This window comes from Ctenocephalides felis, unplaced genomic scaffold (assembly GCF_003426905.1).
Source record: "Ctenocephalides felis isolate EL2017-DRISC unplaced genomic scaffold, ASM342690v1 CF-g0.4_SCAFFOLD_01604, whole genome shotgun sequence".
Lineage (NCBI taxonomy): Eukaryota > Metazoa > Arthropoda > Insecta > Siphonaptera > Pulicidae > Ctenocephalides > Ctenocephalides felis.
The window spans coordinates 3,306,168-3,322,767 of NW_020537758.1; the positions used below are offsets into that span (position 1 = coordinate 3,306,168).

The 16,600-nt window shown below is 26.7% G+C and overlaps 1 protein-coding gene across 1 annotated transcript in view; it reads left to right on the plus strand.

Annotated features, from left to right (window-relative positions):
- LOC113373095 overlaps window positions 1–16,600 on the plus strand; it is a gene marked incomplete in the record, with an annotated part of 65,449 nt that overhangs the window by 41,242 nt on the left and 7,607 nt on the right. Inside the window, 2 exon segments of the mRNA XM_026613417.1 lie at window positions 12,905–13,080; window positions 14,907–15,011. Coding sequence (XP_026469202.1) covers window positions 12,905–13,080; window positions 14,907–14,925 — 195 coding nt within the window.

Below are 16,600 nucleotides of genomic sequence, written 5' to 3' on the forward strand. Positions count from 1 at the left end.
ATTCAAAAAATCACCCAAGCTAAGCACAGTCTAAGCGCCACTCTGGTACAAATGTTTACCCAAGTGCGTTTAGACTGTTTGTGTACTGGAGCACTTTTCCAATTTTGTGAAAATTATTGAAAAATGTGAAAATGCCGCCAAGCTGAGCACAGTATAGTAAAATATCGCACAGAATGTTTGCAAATGCGTTTAGACTGTGACTATGCTGGAGCACTTTTTCAATTTTGTGGAAATTTGGCAACTATTTTTTTTTTTTGAAATTTATTCGAAATGAAATGACGATGTAATGTTCTGGAGGTGATAATTGATTTATTTATAATTAACTTTCCGTAGGTAAGTTATAGTAATCGCACAAAAATCGAAATGAAAATTTTATATAACTTTACGTTTCAAAGGTTCTGAATATATTGGCATACCTTAGAGAAAATTGATAATTGTGTGTATGTGTGTGTGTGGCGTGCATTTTGTGTGTGTTCAGATACAATTTTCGTCGACGATTTCGGGACACGGATGAAGCAATTTGAATAATTCAAAAACATTTTACTCTTGCATTATCAAGATGAAGATTTGATGAAATTTTTATGAAATTAGGTCTAGCGGTTTCAGAGATCTAGTAAAAAAGTAAAAAAAAATAACATTTGGCGGTCAACAATAATCATTAGACATTAGACATATGCACATCAATTATCAGATATTTTATAGAGATTTTTAACAATGAGTATACATTTTGTTACATTCCTTGGGTTCCGTACCAATGCTTATGCGTTTAGACAGCGGACGCGGCGCTTACGCGCTTCGATATTTAGTCTCTATGCATTAAAGCAGTACGATTGCTTTGAAAAAGTTCAGAATTTCCAAATATTTCAAAATAAATTTTTCAACAAAAGTAAGTTTTTGTCAAAAATTATATAGTTCCTCAAAATCTATTTTTTTTAGAGTAAAATTTTTTTAAAAAATGTTAATCTTTTTTTCAAAAAAAAATAATTTTTGGTAGCGGGAAGTTCCAGCAATTTGCCTTAAGCACGATGCCATGCGCCCCACTAGTTTACATTTAAGCTCATCCTACCGAACCGATTTTAAAAATCAAAACTGTTCGAAAGATATTAGTTGGGAATAGTACTGATTAATTTCAGGTGAAAATCTAACGAGCCGTTTTCTTGTAATTAACTGTTGAAAAAAAATTTAAGCCGATTTTCATGGAACTTTTTTGGCGATAAACATCATGGTCTTATAGAACTTACTGAAATATTACGGCTTTACGACAAGTAGTTTAATTTTAAAAATTCATCAAACTTTGCTAAAATTATTATCGTTTTTTTAAGTAGGACTGATGAAGTATATTATTTACACTTTTTTTATTAAGTCGATTATTTACACATATCGGGAAGTTCATGTAAATTGCCTTAAGGCTAAATACCAAACCAACTAGTTAAAATAAATTGATATATTAAATTCTTACTATTTTGATCTAATTGCATGATGTGAGACGTCCAGGATTTATTTGTTTATTTATTTATTATATGTCTTGTAACTTTTGAACAATTTGTCTGGAGTTACTAGAATATTTGAGAAATTTATTTAAAATTAAATAATTTTTAATATTGTCTAATATTATAATGCCTTATAGCAACTCGGTATTTTTTAAAAATAATATTTTACATCATTGCATATCAAAACCTTTACTAGTTTTTGCCAATTATTTCAATAAATCTACTAATAAACTCATGTTTTAATTATTTTTTTATCAAAGGGAAATGTGTTTTACATCTGTCTATATCATATTTCAATTCGATTCACGAAAGTGGAAATGATTATTAATTTTTTTCTTCATTCGCTCCGAGCGAGGTCGTTCAAAAGCAAGGCGAACAACACGACCGAGCAACATTTGTATATTTATATATATTTATGTAATAATATTATATGAGTGAGATTGTATTTATGCAATTTTTTGCATGTGTACACATTAAATGAATATGTGAACGCATTTAGGTCAATTTGAAACAAAAACCGAGCGAACGGGCGATAAAAAACTGAAAAAAGTACTGTTTAACATTCGACGGGGATTTAAAAGTACACCGAGTTGATGTAGAAGGGTTTGGTCTTAGGATTAGTCATAGATTATTCAATTTTAAACAAATTTGCCGAATATTTTATATGGATTGAGTGAACGGTTTAAAAATTATGAGAAATGTTCGAAGTAAATGCATGAGATTGCATAACTACTATGCAATCTCATGCATAGCTCATAATCATCTCTTGCGTTGCTACTATGTTTTCAAATGCAATTATAAAGTATACCGAGTTGCTGTAGAGTAATGTGTTGTTATACAAAATTATTAATCATTTAATTTTGCACAAATTTGTCAAATATTTCATTTACTTCGGACAATCGGTTAAAAAGTTACAAGTGATATTTCAAAATAGGACATAGATCAATTCTTCTCGCAGATTAACAAAATAGTATTTGTATTTTCCAAAATCGGCAACAAATACATATTTAGAATATTTATATATATATATATATATATATATATATATATATAATTATGCAATATTAGAAACTCTTTGACGATTGTCCAAATTCAAATAGAAGAAATGAAAAAAAGGCGACCGACGGGTCACAAATACTTTCTCCAATATAAATGATGAATTGTTAATTATTGATGACGACAATATATACATATGTTGTAATAGATTTATGTAATTACAAAAAATAACATGTCATTATAAAATTTTGCTTTATAAATAAAAAAAGCGACAAAAGGCGACAAAAAGCTCCCATGTTATTCAATAGTCGTTGATATGGGAAAATGTATTTAAAAATAATTTATCACTAATTTAATAATAGCTTAGTAAACTAAATACGTAAATAATGATTAGCAGGTACTATTGTAGACATTTTAAAACTACAAAAATGCATATATAATTTTTTATCTATTAAATCAACTCCGTCCTCGCCAAAAAAAATATTTTACCACAATTATTTGTCATTGGTAAGATTAAATCTAACTAGCTGTAAGTGGAATTCTGTCTTAAGGCAATTAGGGCATCGTGCCTTAAGGCAAATTGCTGGAACTTCCCGTACCAAAAATTATTATTTTTTTTAAAAATGATTAAAATTGAAAAATTGAAAAAAATTTACTTCGAAAAAATAAGATTTTTGAGAAACTATAAATTGGACAAAAAATTACTTTTTTTTTAAAAAAAATTTTTAAAAAAAAATTTTTTTTTTAATTTTTATTTTTTTTTAAGAAAAATTTTTCTTTATTTTGACATATTTTGGAAGATCTGAACTTGTTTTTCAGAGCAATCGTACTGCTTTAACTGCATAGAGACGAAATATAAAGCGCGTAAGCGCGGCGTTGCTGTCTACGGGGGTAAACATTATACGGACCCATAGGAAAATAAACAAAATTATACTTATTGTTAAAATCTTTAAAAGATCTGAAAATTTGATGTGCATAGTCTAATGATCATTTTTGACCGCCAAATGGCATTTTTTTTTACTTTTTCGTTATATCTCCGAAACCGCTAGACCTGCCTTTATGAAATTTTGATCAATTCTTTATCTTGTCAATACAAATAAAATGTTTTTTTGAATTATTAAAATCGGACGCTCCGTTCTCTTAAACACTGAGTTACCGTTTTCGGCACTTTTGCCCCGTATCTCCGGAACGGCTAGACCTGCCTTTGCCAAAAACTAATCAGCACGTCTCCTTATCAATACGAATCGAATGTTTTTTGAATTATTTAAATCGGTTGATCCGTGTTCCCGAAATCGTCGACGAAAATTTGTATCCGCAATACATACACACACGCACACACACACACACACACACACACACACACGACACACATACATCCATTTTTTCTAAGGTATGCCAAAATATTCAGAAACCTCTGAAACGTAAAGATATATAAAAATTTTCATTTTCGATTTTTTTGCGATTACTATAACTTACCCTACGGGAAGTTAATTAGTTTAATTTTTTTTACAAAATTTAAATTAGAAGGCCAGATTGTATTAGAACTTTCATATTTCACCATATGATAACATTGACTCAAATAAACCCACTGTACTATACATAGTTTACAGTTATTAACTTACAAAGTAATATGTTTATACTACTTTTATATTATGATACTTTTGTAGTATCTATAACTTGTAAACTATTAGGTTGTGGTAAATTATGTGTTAGAAAATTATGCTGGTTATAAAATGCTTTAAAATATTGTCTAATATCAAAAGTCTCTAAAATCATTCGGTATACTTTGAAAATTCATTTGACAAACATTTATAGACCATTTAATTTTTAATAAATTTATAGAATATTTCATTCAAATTACAGATATAGTAAACGAATGCACTCCATTAAATAACTTGACAATCCTTGATTGATGAGTACAATTTAGATTTTGTTGCAATTTCAAATTAAAAATTTATTTATTATTTTTAATTAATTAATCCATTAGAAGATTCCAAGTGATAATAAAAAATTAAATTTTAATCCGATTCAATTTTAATTGTGCAATATGAGAATATTCACCTATATATGCAATTGATTTATTCCCGAAGGCCAAACATTCGAATTAAATTTCTAATTTGTATATAAAAAAATTAAGAAATCGACACCATTTCAGATTTAGATATAATATAATGTAACAAAATGAAATTTCAAACAAGAATCTGGAATCGGAACTGGAAGGTCATTTAAAGTTTATTGAATTATTTATTAGATTAAAAAAATATTACGCACATTAGTTGTGGGTTGTTAAACTTGCCTAATTGGGAAAAACAACTAGACGAAATTGTGTTGCATCTATTATAACTTTTAAAATATTTATAGAATACATATAGTGTTTTCAGGAAATTTGTGCAAAATTGAATAATCTACAATATTGTCTGGCATTATAATGCTCTATAACAATTTGGTATACCCAAAAAATCAAATAGATCAAGTCTCTTGTGGTAATTCAAATTGACAAGAACCAAATTGGATGCGTTTATTTAAAAAAATTTTTGTAACTTGTAAACCATTCGATTAATATTCAGCAAATATATACAAAATTGAATAATCTATAAATTTGTCTAACATAATAGAACCCTACAGCAACTCGGTATACTTATAAATCGCCTATGAAACAAGCAAATATTTTAGGCAAAGTCTTGGTCAATGGTAATTACCTTAGATGTACATTGTGCATTTTAATGTTTATGACTTTTAAACCAATTGATTAATATAAATGATGTAATTGGAAAAATTATTCAAAATTAACTAATCTATGATATTATCTAACATTACAATATTCTACAACAATTTTGAATACTCCGAAACCGGCAAAGAAATTGAACAAATATATAGGCCAATTTTAGAACAAAGTCTTGAGTAATGTCTTAAATGTACATTTATGAATTATACAATTATAACTTTCAAACCAATCGATTAATATAAATGAGGTTTTCTGCAAATTTATACAAAATTGAATACTTTGCAAAATTGTGTAATATTATAATACCCTAAAGGAACTCGGTATACTCGAAAACAACCAAAGAATTTAAATAATACATAGAATTATTCTATAGAACAAATATTGAAAAATGTATTGTCTTAAATGTATTATTTATTTATTAAAAAAATCATAACTTTTGAACCAATTGATTAATATAAATGATGTCTTCTGCAAATTTATACAAAATTAAATAATCTATAAACTTGTCTAACATTATAATGCTCTACAGCAACTCGGTATACTCTAAAATCACCCAAGAAACTAAAAGATATTCTCTAAAAAAATTTAGGGACTAATATGGGCTTATGTTTTCAGTTTTCTTATTTTCCCAGCTAATATTTCATTGAATTAAAGATTTCAATAAAAGATATCTATTATGTAATATGTCTGCTTAATATATAATATGAACTACCACCAAAGTATAAAATTATTTAAACTATTTTGTCTAATTTGGTAAAAAAATATATTAAAATTACATTGAAACTATCATATTATATAATATCTTCTAGATTTCTAGAATAATATTAATTTTAATTTTGAAAACTGCCAAAGAACAACCATCAGTATTTTATACAATTTTGTGCAGAATTTGGCAAAAATGGAGACTAAATAATTACCATCTGTTATCTAATATCTAATATCTGTATCTATAATTATAATCTACTCTAATACTATTACAAATTTTACCAAAAAAAACTTAGAAACTTCAATAAAAATAATTTTGATACGTCCTAAAAATTCTGGAAAATTAAAATTAAAATTGAAGTTTAAGGAATATGATAAAAAAGTGCAATGTAATATAATAACATCATTGATAATAGTAAAGTTAAAATAAATGTAAAACTAAATTCATTTCTGATATGAGACAATTAAATAAAAAATTAATTAAAAAGAACAATTATATGAGAACTTATAATTTTTTACAAAACGACTTCAAAATTAATTAAATAGATTGAAAAAAAATATATATGAAACAATGGACACCATTTCTGTCCAAATTAGTAACCAATTACAATCATCTAGTATAGAAATTCCTATTTTGTCTAATTTGGCATAGAAAAATTAAAATTACATTGAAAACTATTTAATTATGTGATATCTTTTTACATAATATTAATCATAATTTTAAAAACTGCCAAATGATAACAATTTCTAATTTATCTAATATGGTTCTGAAGACTTTGAATTTGTTGCCAGTAAAATTTTAATATAATCATCCAATGTCTAAATCCACGTCCAAAATCACATACTACCTTAATTATATCGCAAATTTCACCAGAAATACTTGGTAACTTTAATAATAATAACTTAAAACATAAATGATGCCTTCAAAAAATTTTTGAAATTTTTAAGGACTAACAAAATTATATGAGTTCAAACTCCAGCCAAATTAGTCACCAATTATAGCCATCTTAAAATAAATTATCATTTAATTTATTTTAATTTAATTATTGCGTCCACTATTATCAATCTCTTACTTAAAACCATAAAGTCTTCAAATTTAAATCACTCTATCATTTTGTATTTCTGATTGCTAAAATAAAGTGAAATGAAAAAAAAATCTATAATATTTGGCAATTCTTATTATTCACCAGTATCTTTTACCTAGATGATAGACCAAAAAATCCAGATGATATCTAGCCAATTATTCAATGAATATAAAGCAAATGTACATCTTTCATTGCAAATATTATATCTTTGAAACCATTCGATAAATATAAATGGTATATGGGGGAAATTTGTTTGTTGTCTAACATCATTATACCCTACAGCAACTCGATATACTCATAAAAATCACTGGAATCTGAAAAATATATCGTTTGTTTATTAAATATACATTTATTCGTTGTATTATTCATAACTTTTTTACCATTTGATTAATATAATTGATGTATTTAGAAAATACAAAATTAATTAATCTATAAATTTGTCTAACATCATAACACCCTACAGCAACTCGGTATACTCTAAAATCACCCAAGACTCTAAAAAATAAGGTCTAAAAAATTTTTGGGATTAATATGGGCTCATGGATAATTATCAAAGGATAAAATTTTCTATTTCGTCCAAATTGGCAAATAAAAAGATTAAAATTACATTGAAACTATCTTATTATATAATATCTTCTAATATAATATTATTTCTAATTTTTAAAACTGCCAAAAGGAAATTATATCTGTTGTGTCCAAAGACAAAATGGTGTCAAATTTTGCCAAAGTTGAGTCAATTTATCAAAAAACATCTGATATCTAATAAATTATTCAATAAATATAAATGATACATTCGGCAAATTGATACAGAATTAAATAATCTATAAACTTCTAACATTATATTTATTTATTCGAAAACTTTCTTTTCACTATCATAAAAATATTTTTATTAAATTAAATAGAATAACGAATAATTATTTTTAAAGTTATTTAATCAAGATAAACTATTATTTTTTAGTTCTACTAATTAAAATTAAAGTAATTTTGTTTACTATCCATAAAATTGAACAATAAATAAATTCAGTCGTATACTGCTCTAAACCACAGTAAATTTGCAAATAAATTACAGAATATTCGAGCAAAAATTTATTTTCTATATAAAATTTCTATATAAAACCGGTTTTTTAGTAAAATTAAAATTCGAAAACCGGTTTTCTGAAATGTCGGTTTCTATATAAACCCTATATATAATATAATATCTAAATCCACGTTCTCCATCACAATCGACCATAAATTCTATCCTAAAACTAAATTGAATATCATCAATAATTTATCCAGTATCTTTTACCTAGATGATAGACCAAAAAATCCAGATGATATCTAGCCAATTATTCCGCGTAGTCGGCCGTTATTTATTACAAAGCGGCTTAGGTGGAGCGGGAGCCAACGACCCGTCGACGGGCGAAGGCAGATCGAACAACAACGGCCGAAAAGTGTCGGTCGCTCTACCGACTTACCCACCGGATTTGGAAGGCGACGACGATGACGATGACGATGATGACAATGACAATGTGTCATCATCCTCGTCATCTTCTGTCATTGATTCAGTGGTCGTAGGAAGTGAGGTTTCAGTTACGGAAGTTGAGATGTCATCGATGACGACGACGACGACAGAGGCGAAACAGGGAAATGATGGTGATAATGATGATGATGATGAAGGGCCCACCAGATTGAACCTGGGCAATAGTCCGGCAGTGGAAGCGGTTGGCATATTTGCAATTTGATTTTAAGGGATTTTTGGATTTTTGGAAAGATGTCATGTGGAAAGATATGTTGTTGAGGGCGTTCGGAAATGTGGTCGCAAAAATTTGAAAATTTATTCAAAATTATAGGAAATTTAATCATGCTGGGATTTGAATTAATTTTCTCACAAATTGCCATCTGTGATCATTCCCGTCAAATAATTATGTAAATACGCTTTTCTATTTTATTTTTCTCTTTATTTTTACTTTTTGGTTTTAAAATTCTTTTTAACTTCCCTTAAAATATCAAAAAAAAAAAAATTCTATATGTCTTTACGTCGAAAAAAATAGAAAATTGATTCAAAATTATAAAAAACAATGTGATTTAAATTCATTTTCTCACAAGTTGCTATATTTATATTAATATTACGGATACAGGAATAAATTTAATAATTACAGAAAATAAATTATCCTAATTGAATTCATTGCAGTAAAATACAACTATTAAACAATATTAAGCCTAACATTAGTATTATCTAATACAATAACTTGAAGAAATATATATATGATCATTCTCGTCAAATAAGTATGTAAATACGCTTTTTTATTTTATTTGTCTCTCTATTTTCATTATTTGGTTTCAAAATTCTTTTTAACTTTCCTTAAAAAATCAAAAATAATTTTTTTATATATCTTTACGATTCAGAGGTTTTTGAACATTTTGGCATAACTTGAAAAAATAGATGTATGTGCGGATACAAATTTTCGTCGACGATTTTGGGAACATTCAAAGGTTTTTTTAAAAAATCTAATTTTTGGTGCAAAAGTTCCAGCAATTTGCCTTAAAGCACGATGCCACGCACCACTAGTTCTGATTCTTTTTATTTTTATCAATTTTTGCTGTTAATTCATTTGTTCATTTGTACATTTTTATTTATTTCAGTTTTTCGAGTTTTTTTATTTTATGTCAGTCATGTGTGCCTGACTCTAAAAATTCTACATTACATGTGTCGGTCATATATATCTGACATTAAAATGAAATAAACTAAGATATACTTATACTTACTTATAAGACTTATATGGCCCATAGATACAAGGCCATATAAGTCACATATATGTGACAAAAAGATTATTTTTCGAAACATAAATTTTTCTTGTTACGTTTATAACAAAATTTTCTTTGCTACATTTTATTTTGATTTTTTTATTATATGAAATATTAAACTTTAACAACTTTTTTAGTTTTCTAGTTGAATAATAGTCGTCTTATATTTCATTTACGTATTTACTAAAAAAATAGTATATTTAATTAGTCGTATGTAATTTTTTATTGAAAAATATTTTAGTATTTTAAAAAAAGTTTTGTACCAATTTTAAAGCTACTTTTTTACTTAGTTTTATTTCCTGTTTAAGATTCTAAGATTTTTTTTTAATATTTATCATTTTATTTATATTTTTGGCAATTTTTATTTGAAATTTTTTTCATTAAGTAAAATAAACTAAATTTCTTTACTAAATTTAAACTTTTGATAGCTACAATGAATTTTAACTAAAATTTTATTTAACTAGTAAATTGTATCTTTTTACTTCAATTTATTTTTTTATAGTTATTTCTTAATTTGCTCTAGATGTTAAATATGAATTTGCATTTAAGTAAATTTGATTATAATAAATTCATAAAAATTTCGCTAAAAAACTGAAACATGTTCAAAATTTATATACTTTTATAATACCAACAAAAAATTTTCAGAGCTAAGGTGCTTTTAACAGAATCCAGTAATTTTTTGGAAAGTTTTATATAACACTAATTTATAGTAAATGTTATCTAAAAATTTGTAAACCGAACAAAAAAAATTATACGAGTTTCTTAAAAATAATTCAACAAAAATTACAAGAAAAGTGCAAATACTTTATATAACTTGCTAATATGTTTATTGGATTGCACAAATATCACATTTAGACGCTTGTAAAATTATTATGTAATTTAGTAAAAAAAATATTAGTTTACACTTGCTAATAGTCAATTTTATCTAGAATTCAAATAAACAAAAAAAAATTAATTATCTCAATCATATCAATCATTTTTGCTGAAAGAAATTTGTGTCAAAATTATCCCCAATTTTTAAAATTTCCCTGAATTTTAATTGAAAATCACTAATAATTACTCTGATGAGAATGATCAAAGGTCTAATATGTTTTTTTTTTATAATTTACCACATTTTCCGAACAAAGTCCAGCAACAGTTCGACCAAAGCAAAGCCATTACGAAAAATGGACAAAAACATGACGTCACAACACCACCAACCCTTCTTCCTCTATTAATCACCAATATCAATCACTGAAAAGTCACTGAAAATCGAAAAAGGATCGAGAGTGGCAAAAAAAAACAATGCTAATAATAATCATCAACTTCTCTACCATAATCATAAAACAAAGTCACTCACCATCTATTCTATTCTATCAATTTACTCTATTGATGACGACGATGACGACTACAAAATAGAAAAAAAATAGAAGATTAGATAATTGTCTATCTAATTTGTCATATAGATACCAGAAGTATTGTGGAAATAGTGATGACAAACAGAAATGTTGACTAAGACAATTTTTCTAGACAACAATAGAGTTTTAGTTGATAAATTCAATAATAAAAAACTTGAACAAGTGATTGGACAGACAAATTTTTGGACTACGAGATAGTATCTTATGGTAATCTATTAAATTTTGTACAACTCAAGGAATACCAAAAAATACAGTTGACATTGGTAAATTATTTACCAGAATAACATGACGACTTTGATCCACCAAACAAATACTTGTAAACAAATCTCCAGGATTTTTTAAGTGTGACACGTAATTGACATAATTCACCAAAATCATTTGACTGCAAATTGGTAAATCAAGTATTTTGGCAAACTGCATTTGGTTAACTATCGTTATCTAGACAAAAACTTTAGCATCAACCAGACAAATATATTTACTCAACCACAAACTATTTGTCATCAAATCTACTACTAAATCATCAACATTTCAAAGATTTTTTTGGATGTTGACATAATATTTCACCTAAGTGTTCTTACATCTTTTGCAACTATTAGAGCAACATCCATCTAAATTTTAGAATTTCCATTAAACCACTTAGATCTTCACTAATTTTAGTAAATAATAATATAAAATAAATAGAAATAAAATAGAATATAAACGTAGTTATAAACGTACAAATAGTATTAATATCATAATTGTTGATGCAATGTGCACTTGGTAAAAGATCCATGAAGCATTAAAATTTCCAGATATTCTTGTAAAAAAATATTTGTTTCAACATTTTTGTGAACTGTCTTCAAGTGCTTCTAGAAAACATTTAATTTGTAATGATTGAAAGAAGAGGTGACTAGTTTTTGGCAAAGGCAGGTCCCGTCATTTCGAAGATACAGAGCTAAATGTGCAAAAAATGCCAGTTTTTGAGTGGACTTAGCGTCCTATTTGAATGATCTAAAAAACTTTCTGCTTGTATTGACAAAACAATTGCTTTTGAGGATAAAAAAATATTACATCTTTTTTTATTTTCCATAAAATATTTTTGTAATTTTAGATTAAAAATTCTAAAAATACCCAGGCTAAGCACAGTCTAAGCGCCACTCTGGTACAAATGTTTACCCAAGTGCGTTTAGACTGTTTATGTATTGGAGCACTTTTCGAATTTTGTGAAAAACTATTGAAAAATGTGAAAATGCCGCCAAGCTAAGCACAGTGTGAGTGAAAATGTCGCACAGAATTATTTGCAAATGCGTTTAGACTGTGACTGTGCGGGAGCACTTTTCCAATTTTGTGCAAAATAGGCAACTTTCAATTTTTTGAAATTGAATTCGAAATGAAATGACAATTGTTAATGTAATAATTCATTTATGATTTACATTTGATTTGCTCAGTCAGATAGCAAAAATAATGAAAGTAATAATGTATTTGAAAACGTTTAAAATTTCTCGAATATTTCATTACGGTACGGGAAGTTCCCAGCAATTTGCCTTAAGGCACGATGCCATACACCACTAGTTCACTAATTTTCTGGAATGTCTTCAAGTGCACATTGCATTGCATCAACTACTACCATTTTGCATCAAAATTCTGTCTTTGCTAACACTTTCAACTCCTGAATTAAGGATGCCAAATTAACCTTTACCATCAGACTTTGGTCTACAGCCCTGTTTCTTTTTACCCCAGGTCCAATCCTTCGAGGATGGCAACAGTGTCAACGACGTCCAGGGTGAAAGCAGTGACATATCCTTGGCCAGAGTAGATGCCCCTAAGGATCAACAAGAAGCCGCCTCTGCAAACTCACCAGCTGTCGACGATTTATCTTTGGACGATGACCAGAACGACGAAAACCGTAACAAGAGGTAAAAAATAATAAACACACTTAAGGACGACAACCTCAACACTATTTTCACTAGGATTTGTCGGTTTTCAAAAACCGGTTTTAAAAACCGTTTTTTTTTTGCGAAAATTATGGAATTCGAAAACCGGGTTTTAGTGAATAAAGTTTAGCGGTTATAGCGGTTTTCACTGTATAAATGGAAAATGACAAATATAGCCAAATATAAAAGATATATGAAAGCGTTTTGATTCTTGAAATCATATCGGTTCAATAGCATTTGATATCTTATCAGTCTGCAATGGTTCCCAGAAAGGTTTTGTATATATTAGGTTGTCAAATATCTCCCTTCCGCTTTTTTGCTCTTGGTTTATAATACAAAAAGGCGGAAGGGAGATATTTGACAACCTTATATTAATTTAGATTTTATACCAGTGTACATATTAATTTAAGTCAGTGTGACTTCTTCTTGAAGAAGTAACTTCCTCTACTCTGACTTAAAAAAAGAATTTGAAACCCTAGAAGCCACAAATTAAAGAACAAAAAACTTAGAATTATTATATCAGGCTTTAAAAACAATTAAGCATAATTTGGTCGCAAGTATGAGAGTATTTTCTATTTCAGGAAATTTAGTGAGTAAACAAAGAACACGTCTAAGCAATTCGATAGACGTTCTCAGTTTTTTGAAATCATACTTTATTAAACAAAAAAACAATTAGAATGTTTAAAATTAATTAATTAAAATTGCTCGGAACAGACAATACCCTAGTTTAGCTTAATTGTTTTTAAAACTAAAATTGATATTAACAAGTACGTATCAACATGTATCTAATATTTTTTTATTTTATTTTAGTTTAATGATGTTTTTTTATTTAAAAATGTATTATTTTTATTTATTCGAAAAATTTCCTATCACTATCATAAATATATTTTTATTCTTATATGTGAAAATGATGCATGAATAACAAATAATTATTTTCAAAGTTATTTAATCAAGATAAACTATTATTTTTTAGTTCTACTAATTAAAATTAAAATAATTTTGTTTACTATCTATAAAATTGAACAATAAATAAATTGAGTCAAATACTACTCCAAATTACACTAAATTTGCAGATAAATTACAGAATATTCGAGCAAAAATTTATTTGTTATATAAAATTCAAAACCGGTTAAAACCGGTTTTTTAGTAAAATTAAAATTCGAAAACCGGTTTTCTGAAATGTCGGTTTTTGTATAAACCCTAATTCCCACCGACATATCATTGTTTGCTATTGAACATGTGTTGTATAAATTCACACCTTACATTTATTGAAAATATATGTTTGTTGATAGTAATACGTTGGTCTTTTACAACAATTTTGATAGCTGTCAATGTAGTTGAACCAACCTTTGGATTCAGAACAAAACCTATCAATTTGTTGTTTGGATTCCTTCGTAAAAATCTGTCTACACATAGACATTGAGCAACAATGAGAAAACCCACTTTTTATACCGTAGAAGTGCAATATTTATACTCCTTGCCTCATATGCGCAGCGTGCATACAGAATTGGAAAAAATGCATATAAATTTGCAAAAGGCAGCTTTTACCAGTCTAAATTCTTCTGAATTTACATTTTCTTGTAAGTTCTAAATATTCTTAACAATTACTACAAAAAATGCCGTCCAAACATCGTCTTTCGTACTACCGGTCGCGGTAGGTAAGACAGTATACATTTTTTTTCTAAAAAAAAATTTTTAAAAAACAAATTTACATTACTGAAAATGTATCATACTCACATATTAGGAAAAGTCCATGAAGTTTGATGACGATTCAATTACATTTCTGATTATCTATTTTTTTCCCCCAGATATTTGCCTTCGGTGTAGGAGGCAGTATTAGTGCAGGAGCTAGTGCCGGTGGCTCAGGAGGAAGTGGTTCTGGATCCGGTAACTTCCTGTTCGATATTATCCGAGTGAGTAACTTTCAAATCTACTACTTATGATAATTGATAAAGATATACATATATTATATGATTGTTGTTGTTTGCTTGTTGGATTTGCATTTTGCATAATGCAATTGTTATTCATTTTGTAAGTGAGTGAATGTGTGGTTATATAATTTTTCTTGCAGATGAAAAGCGGGATAATAGAATTATAATTTAATGCATTGTATTAAATTAATATTCATTAAATTTTTTTCAGTTAATACAAATAATAATTGACATTTTTAAACTAACACTTTGTACTTGTTTCGGATTTAATTAAAATAAATTAGTTATGATTTAAGTAATTATCATATTTTACAGAAAAATAATACGTAATATTTTATATTTCAAATTTTGATTTTATTCCAAAATTTATTAATAATTTGTATTTTTTAATCAGAAATTTAATCAGATTTTGGTTAAAATCATTGGGCTTGAAGTTATATCAAAAAGTCCGAAAAATGTCTATTAAAGTTATACCTATTCTAATGTGTGTCAATTTTTATTTTATATTTCTCAACAAAAATTCTAAATATTTAATATTAATAATAACATAATGAAAATTCACAATAATTATACGTTTTAAAAATGTTCTTCAAGACTAATTTGAAAATGTTCATTAAATTTTTAACGAAAAAGCGTTTTTCCGGTGTGACACGTTTTTATGTGTTATTTTTTGCTGAAAAAATGTTTTAGTTAATTTTCAGAGACATATAACTTTTTGCCTAAAATTTTTAGATAAAGTATGTATTAGCAAAAGTTTTTACAATTTTTATCTAATTTATCAAGTGCAAGCAAATTTTAGATAAAATTACCAGGATTATATTGTAAAATTTGAAAAATTGTCTGCGTTTCATCAATTTTGTACTTGTAACTTTTTACTCTAATATACACTCTTAAATTATTTAATTTAATATACATAAAAATAATTTTAAATATTTCAAATTCGTATTTAAAATCTTAAACTAAAATTTATACTTAGAAATAAATTAAAAAAATAAATCTTAAATATACATTACTTATTAAGTACTTATATTGAATTTTTAATGAAAAACGTGTATTTATTGCTTTATATATATTTTTTATAATTTTTGTATAATAAAATGAAAAAAAACTGATTAATTTCAGAAAATCTTCAACAATTTGCTTTGCTAAATAAAAAACTTATTTTTTTTTGATACTTTAACAATGTAAAATATTGGCAAATATTAGCAAATGGCAAATAATTTATTTTACGTAACTTCTACGTGTCCAAGTTACATTTAAATTACTTTCAACTAAATCAGGAAACTTCTGGACCAGTTTTTGAAGTTTGAAGTCATAAACTAATTTTTTGCCTTAATAATTGAATAGTAAATGTTTATATTACACATGGGCATAAGTTGTCTAATAACTCGTTATGTGTTACGGATGCATTTAAGTTACGTAAATGTTACGTTTATGTTTAGTGAATCACTTTCACTCAATATAATATATATAAATAAATTTAATCTACTATACATCCGCTTTTGTAACACAAGAATATGTCTATCTACAACTTTTTTTTTAATTCATTTCGATTCCGTGCTGATAGTTTT